This window comes from Octopus bimaculoides, chromosome 18 (genome assembly GCF_001194135.2).
Source record: "Octopus bimaculoides isolate UCB-OBI-ISO-001 chromosome 18, ASM119413v2, whole genome shotgun sequence".
Lineage (NCBI taxonomy): Eukaryota > Metazoa > Mollusca > Cephalopoda > Octopoda > Octopodidae > Octopus > Octopus bimaculoides.
The window spans coordinates 30,758,031-30,766,597 of record NC_068998.1 but is presented as its reverse complement, the minus strand read 5'-3'; the positions used below and the strand labels follow the sequence as shown (position 1 = coordinate 30,766,597).

At 37.4% G+C, this 8,567-nt stretch overlaps 1 protein-coding gene across 1 annotated transcript in view; it reads left to right on the top strand.

Moving 5' to 3' along the window:
• Positions 1–8,567, top strand: part of LOC106875756 (uncharacterized) — a 263,867-nt gene that overhangs the window by 30,914 nt on the left and 224,386 nt on the right. Inside the window, exons 2-3 of the mRNA XM_052974191.1 lie at positions 2,355–2,419; positions 3,392–3,543. Of these exons, the coding sequence (XP_052830151.1) occupies positions 2,356–2,419; positions 3,392–3,543 (216 nt within the window). The 5' untranslated portion in view covers position 2,355. The remainder of the gene's footprint in view (positions 1–2,354; positions 2,420–3,391; positions 3,544–8,567) is intronic.

The following is an 8,567-nucleotide window of genomic DNA, read 5'->3' as shown; positions in this document are numbered from 1 at the left end:
CGCCATTACATACAAAACTACCTATCGCCATTAGATACAAAACTACCTATCGCCATTAGATACAAAACTACCTATCACCATTAGATACAAAACTACCTATCGCCATTAGATACAAAACTACTATCGCCATTCTTCTCATTTAAATATAAACAAACGCGAACGTAGGGGAAAACATCAGCCTTGTCATCACGTGACTGATTATTATTTGAAGCGGCAAATTCTTCGAACCTTTCCCGCCAGAACGCAAACTGACCAATCACAGCCCTTAATAAGGTCACGTGATAGTGTTTTTGTGCTACCGTCTGGGAGTCCCCTTAACGCTATAAATAGATCAACTCATACCCAACAAAGGGGTCTCGGTCCAGTTTCTCTTAGAGACTGTTCTGTGTACCACACGACAGCAGCAGCAACAATCAGCCAGCTTCAGCCAACGATGACCACCACCGTCGCCGCATCAGCAACATGAGTCTACGACTACTAACCAGCACCATCGTCATGACCAACACGATTACTACCAAGCAGCCTCTACACCACCAGCGTCAACACGACTTACTATGTACACCAAACCAAACCTCCGCGGCACATCTCTCTCTTCGATTCTGTTAGGTGACTCAGCTTCACCACGATAAATAAACAGACAAGAGTTCTCAGCCAGCAACGAACATCTGTATAACAAGAATCACGGCCCGGCATCGATGCCATGACATCACAACTAGTGATCAGCCCTGCCACACTCAGCCTCCCCTCACTTCACATACAGACTCATACTATTGGGTACACAAGAACTGGTATAATTGCTCACGTGTTATTGACTCTCTTTCCATCTGCTGTAATAACTCACACACATGTATCACTCACATACACACTTTTCTTTGTATGACGGCCTGTCTTTGATAATGTTCTTATATGTCGCATTCACACTCTCACACAGACATACATTCTAGCGCCATAATAAATATCTCTGTTATACATCTTATACGGTTGTGGTCTTTCATTACTGGTCACATATGTTATCGTCGTATAACATATCATGTATATCATCTTTGATATATATATTTTGTGTTCGACCGTGTGACACGTTTAAATAAAAGGAGTCCTCTGTTTTTCCATTCGTCACCATTTCTCCTTTTATGAGTTCACATGGTCGTTCCTTACACATTTCTTTCATTTTTCTTTGTGTGTGTTTGTACCACATCTTGTGGGTGGTTTTCAGTGACCATCCTGCCTCAGGTGTTCCAACAGATTTCATATTATCGTGCGTTTCCGCACTGGCAAGGGAGCCCTGTAGTAACGCAGTGCGCATGCGTAGTCTCACGCATGCGTGGAATTCAACAAGCAAGCTTTCCCGCTTCATTCTGTCTCTTTCTTGCTGGCCAGCGAATGAGCATGGACGTGTTTAGCTGTCTCTCACCATCTTTCGGAACTACGCTTGACAGCTCGCTTACATCTACATACCAACGTCCCAACAACAATGCTCACACACACAGAAGCTGTAACAACAAACAAGAGATAAAGATGTATATATTTACCACCTGAATAAATGTTGTTTAAGTTGATAGTCTGGAGTTCAGCGTTCCGTTTAATTTCTAATTTTATATAGGAAAGTCAGGTATACATCTAATGATGTATAACCAACTTTCCTATACATCTATTGAAGGTGAATGATAACAAAAATTGTACTTCGACATATTTTCTTGCTGATCTGCAGTTAAACAAACACAGTTATCCAGCTAGACAGTCTCTGATTCATTGCATAGTTCACAATAAAAAAGAGAGTATCTGTGCAACCTATGACAAATGTAAGGTATTTTGTCCAAGAGCACTGGTTCATCAGTTTTCTCACTAAAGTACATATTTGAAATATACTCATACGCATGCATGCATACTCATTCACTCACTCTCACATATACATACACATGATCTGGTGGTCTCTGCTGGAGAATACAGGGATTTATTTCCCTGCTCGTGATATAAACAAGAATGTGTTTTGTACCGAAAACCAATACAAGAGTTTCTCTCATGATATCTACCACAGTATAGTTTGTTCTAACAGAACATCCATGTTTAAGTGGAGATAGATATTAGCTCTCAGTTTTAATACTGCCTTTGTTGCTAATATATATATCATCATTATCCTCATTGGATGTCTGTTTTCCATGCTGGTATGTGTTGGATGGTTTGATAGGAGCTGGCCAGCTGGAAAGATGCCCAGGCTCCATGTCTGTTTTGGCATGGTTTCTATGCCCTTCCATACAGGACTTCTGCTCAGCTTTTTAAAAAATATTGTTTGGATGTAATAAGGAACATCAGTTGCCAAACTGAATCTTCATGACTTTCTTTCTCTTTGTTTTCAGCATGGATATTGTGAGTTCTGTTCACGAAGAGGACAGCCTGAAAGATCTATCAGTAGAGCTGACTGGTATGTAATTATTTTGACAATTTTTATTTCTCTTTACCAACAATACCACAACTATATTCACCATCACAATTAAATGGACACATGACTATGCAATTAAGAAACATGCTTCACAATCACTTTGAGCATGTGTCTTCTCCAGCTTTGAGTTTACCTATACCTTGTAAATGGGATTTGATAGATGACAATTATGAACATGATCTTCGGTGGGAATTCTTTAATTATCATCTAGTTTAATGCCACTACCTGGCCTTTGTGTTTCTTTAGCAAAGTTCACTTTGTACAAGTATTTGGACCAGACCCCTTTATTCTACAAGTTTTGGAGATCCTGAAAAATGGTTATGAGTGCTGCCTTTCTTCTTTGGTTGAGCTCTAAAAAAACATTTTATCTCAAATTAGATCTTGACAAACAGCTACAAAAAAAAAAAATGAAATGTAGGTATAGGCATGGCTGTGTGGTAAGAAACCTGCTTCCCAACCACATGGTTCTAGTTTCAGTTACACTGTGTATCACCTTTGGCAAGTGTCTTCTACTATATTCCCCAGTTTGACCAAGGCCATATGAATGGATATGGTAAAGAGAAACTGAAAGAAGCTTGTCATGTGTGTATGGGTGTGTAAGTTTTGTATCCCACCACCACCACTTGACAACCAGTTTTAATTTGTTTACATCTTCAAAACATAGCAGTTTGGCAAAAGAAACTAATAGAGTTAGTACCAGTCTTTAAAAAAATAAGTACTGAGGTAAATTTGACTAAAACCCTTCAAAGTAGTGCCCTGGAATGGTAGCAGTCCAATGACTGAAATAAGTAAAAGATAAAAGATAATGCTTGAAAAGGAAATGTAGTTCTCAGTTGTTTTTTTTTTCTTTCTTAAATTGGTATCTTCTAGATCTTGTCATATTTGTAAAGCCTAACCTAACCTCTTCCTTTTACAAGGTTCTAACCCATTTGCTTTTTTTTCTCCCCACTCCAGTTCACACAGAATGGCTGAACCGCATACACAGTCAGGGCAATCGTCCTGAAGATTGGGTAGAGTTTATCCATCACCTGAAGGAACAATCTCCTGTACCTGTTACAAATTTGTGGACTGCATACATATGTGATCAGTATGTTCATGCACTGAAGGTAATGTATCATGAAAATGTGTGTGCACATAGATTTAATATTTTGAGTCTGTAAGGCACCTTGACATTCTACTAATTGTTCATGGTATGTGTATGGCTACCTAGCTGTAAATAAATACTTAATATTAATTGAGCTTACCACTATAAGCTAATTTAGCACAATATAGTTAACTATTAATATCCTGTATGACACAAATCAATTTGATGGTGCATGTGAATCTGTCCTATACCATCTGAACTCTAAATCAAAATACTTTCATATCTCAAGGCAAAGAGAGAAATCTTGAATCTCTTCCTCTGCCATTTATTCACTTTCTATAACATTTGCTATTAAAATTGGTGCACATGTAGGTAAGCAAGAGATAATGAAGGGGTGAGAGAAACAGTTATACTGGCATGTAAGAGAGAGAGTATGAGTTTGCATTGGGGTGTAATTGTTGTGGGGAAAGTAGTAATAATGGTACATCCCTCCCATATGATGAGTAGTATGTGCTAATTGCTATAAATAAGGTGATGTCGGTCAGTATAAAGAGAGAATATGAAATAGACGGTCATAGACAGTCGTGGTCTTACTTGTCTTACTAACTATACTGCTATACCAGAGTGGGTGTTATAACAGTCAAACGAAAGGATTGCAACAGTAGCAACAAGGAATTAACAAACTCATGAAGAATTAACAAACTCACTAAGTTTTTTGTGAATTTTACAGAATAGAAAAATCATAAAATTATGGAAAAATTGTTGGCCTGTCTGCTTGAGTTGCAAAAACAGCAACAACAGTTACTGAAAGAACAACAACAACAACAACAATTTCTATTACAGCAACAAATGTTACAATTAATGAATAGTAAGTTTTCAAAAAATGCTGTAAAGATGTTCTCACCAGATTATGTAGCAAACTTCATAACAGAGTTTAAGTATGTGCCAGATGAAGGAGTTACCTTCCATGCTTACTATAGAAGATACAATCAAATCTTCAATAAAGATTGGGACAACAATATGAAAACACGTTTAATACTTAAGAAAACTGGCAGCAGGAGAACATGAGCATTACAGTGATTACATACTCCTGTAAAATATCTCCTGACATAAAATTTAAAGGTACAATTGACATATTGTGTAAAATTTTTAGTGAGAAAACCTCGTTGTTCAATACACATTGGAAGTGTTTGAACCTAGAAAAGAACAACAAGAAGGACTACATCATATATGCTGGGAATGTGAAAAGTTCAAACTGGATGAATTAATGCCAGATATGTTAAAGTGCCTGATATTTCCAGTGACTAACTGCAGAGAAAGACATAGAAATAAGAAAAAGAATTCTTACTAAGCTGGAACAAAACCAAGCGGTAACCTTACAAGTCTCAGAAGAGTGTGAAAAAATAGTAAATTTAAGACATGACAAAGAAAATCGAACATAAAGATTACTCCCAAGTGAAACAAGTGCAAAAGAGGCAGAATAGAAATCGAGTGTGTATGAAAATACAGTACAAACAGGACAAGAATCAGGAATAAAACCCATGTCTTGCATGTGGAGGTCTACACCTGAAGAAATACTGTCCATTTAAGAAAGCAGAATGCTTCTGTTGTGGAAAAATTGGACACGTAAAAGCACACTGTAAAATCAAGACGACAAAATATATCGTTCTACTTGTACTACAATACATTTCAGCGCTTCAAAAACAAACTTATGTTTGTTTATAAATGATGTAATTTATATTACATCTAGCATTTCAGGATGACTTTATAAGTTCTAAAATTGCAGACAAATTTGTCAGTAAAGCAGTTTAGCTTAATGGTAGAGCACTTGACTGGAAATCAAAGGGATGTGAGTTCAATTCTCATGGCTGGTTGCTGACAGATTTTTCTGCTCTGTAAGGATTTTATCCTAAATATGCTGTTCTATCAGTATTTATGTGTTGAAAAATATATCTTTCTACTTGTAATAAACAGTATGTCGTTGAAAGAAAATGGTAATATAACAAAGAGAAAATTTGTGAATGTGAAAATTAAAGATATAAAAGTAAAAATGCAGTTAGACACTGGAAGTGATATTACCATTGTGACCGAAAAATCTTGGAAGTATATCGGTAAGCTGAAATTAAGTAAATCTACAAAAGTAGCACATAGTGTTACAGGTAAAAGATTGTTTTTTGTTAGTGAATTTGTGTGGACTGTAACAGTTCATGACCAAATGAAAACGGCAAAAATATATGTGCTAAAAAATTTCAGTTAATCTATTTGGTACAGAGTGGATGAAACTATTCAAATTGTGGAATATGCCCATAAGTGTTTTATGTGAGAACATAGTTGGTTCAGTCAAAGGTTTGAATGAGGCTGAGGGACTGAAACAAAAAATAAGACATTTATTTCCAGATACCCAGCAAGTAAAGTGAGATCACAGCTGAAGCCTATACCAGTGTTGCATAACCAGCCTATTTAAAAAGTACCTTTGAATCATTGGGTGACACACCATGCTTGAGGAAACCTATTGAGTCAAGTAAAATCAAAAATCAAATCACAATCAAAAATGGAATTGTAGTTGTGGCTGATGCCAGTGCTGCCTGACTGGCTCTCATGCTGGTGGCATGCAATAAGCAACATTCATGTGTGGGTCGTTGCCAGTGTCACCTGACTGGCTCCTGTGCCGGTAGCACATAAAAAGCACCCCATCTGAATGTGGCCAATGCCAGTGCCGCCTGACTGGCTCCCATGCCAGTGACATGTAAAAAGCACCCTCTACACTCTTGGAGTGGTTGGCGCTATGAAGGGCATCCAGGTGTAGAAACATTGCCAGTCCCCAGTCAAACCGTCCAAGCCATGCCAGCATGGAAAACAAACATTAAATGATGATGATGGTAATTTTTTCTTGGAAGAACTGGGCTGTTGCATGAAAACAAAGCCAAAAATTGCAGTAAAACAAAGTGCAACACCTATATCTAAACCAAAACAGAATGTACCATTCTTGGCTGTAGACCAGGTCAACAAGGAACTTGAAAGCCTAGGCATAATCGAGAAGATGGACCACTCAGGCTGGGTAGCACCTACGGTCTGTGTAAAAAAGAAAAATAACAAGTTAAGAATTTGTGCAGATTTTTCAACAGATTTGAATGATTGTTAAATCTCACATAACTACCCATTGTTGAGTCCTGAGGAAGTGTTTGCTAAATTGGATGGAAGGAAATTCTTCTCAAAATAAAACCTCTCAGAAGCATATCTACTAATCCATGTAGAAGAAGAATGCTCACATTTAGTAACCATCAATACACACTGTGGATTATTTAAATTTAAGTGGCTTCCCTTCGGTGTAAAAGTGGCTCCTTCCATATTTCAGCAAATAATGGATATAACTCTGGGTGACTGTGATTTTGCTATCATATATTTAAACGATATTCTAATATAAAGCAAATCACATGAACAACATGTAGAACATGTTAAAAGGGTATTCGAAAAGATTAGAAAAAATACGGTTTCAAGTTAACGGAAGAAAAATGTGAGTTCTTTATGAAAAATATTAAATACTTGGGCCAGATAATAGATAAAACCAGATCCATCCAGAGCAACTGCAATAAAAAATATGTTCATGCCGAATAATGTGACTGAGCATTCTTGGGTTTAGTAAATTATTATCAAATTTACATTTCCAGTATGCATAACGTAAGGGCCCCACTCAATGATTTGTTAAAGAAAAATACAAAATGGTGTTGGACTAAGTGCCAGAAGGCATTTGACAAGTTAAAAAGCATTTTAACATCGGACTTGTTGTTATCGCATTTTGACCCAAAGTTGGATATTATATTGGCTACAGATGCAAGTGATTACAGTGTTGTGATATTATGTAATTCTAAATGGTCTGTATGAGAAGGACCTTTTAGGAAAAAGACAAATTATCATTGATTCGCATCTTTACAGAATTTAAAATCGTGGATTTCAGATCTTCCACAGCATCAACTGTCTCTTTAGAAAATGGTAAGATGGAAGTGGTAATTAGCAGTTGTATTCAGTGTGAAAAGCATGGAACTCATTTCGAATAGTATGCAAATAATTCCAAAAGCGCAATGGGTCGAGTCAGAGTTCATTATGGCTTATTTGGTATCCCAAAATATTAATAGAAGGAGTATTAAACACACACTTATCCTTATTTAGCGTAATATTGTACCTTTTTGCACAATCCAAAAACCTACAAAGATTAATATTGTACTCTTTAGTGTTATTACCAATTGCAATATCGTCTAAATATGCATGAGTCTTTTCTAATTTTATTTGCTTAAAATATGGAGTGAGGCTTACATCTCGAAAGATTGGAAGTTCTTCCTAATGCTCCAGAAGCTGCTAGAACATTCAAGCGCTAGTTGTTCGTCTTCTCTCGATATAAAGGTACCGTTACTTCTGGAACCGATGATGCATACCTTGGACTTTTGGCAAATTCAGTTTCTTCAGAAAACATTTGATTCTGCTTTAGCTGCTTTGAAGGACGCCTTTATTAAGCCAGTCAATTCTGTTGTTGCCAGACATAAACTGTCTACACAAAAACAATTACCTAGTAAATCTATAGATGAATATGTGCATATTAATATTTTGGGATATCAAAATCTTAGTCTGGATTGCCGTTTTACGAGTGTTTCTGCTGAAACTTACAGAGACTAGTACATTCAAGATTCATTTATTACCGGAATTTCATCTCAAAGTATTCGAACTAGACTCATCATCATCATCATCATCATCATCGTTTAACGTCCGCTTTCCATGCTAGCATGGGTTGGACGACTTGACTGAGGACTGGTGAAACCGGATGGCAACACCAGGCTCCAATCTAATTTGGCAGAGTTTCTACAGCTGGATGCCCTTCCTAACGCCAACCACTCAGAGAGTGTAGTGGGTCCTTTTACGTGTCACCCGCACGAAGGCCAGTCAGGCGGTACTGGCAACGGCCACGCTCAAAATGACGTCTTTTATGTGCCACCCGCACAAGAGCTAGCCCAGGGGCACTGGCAACAATCTCGCTCGAAAATCCTATGAAGGCCA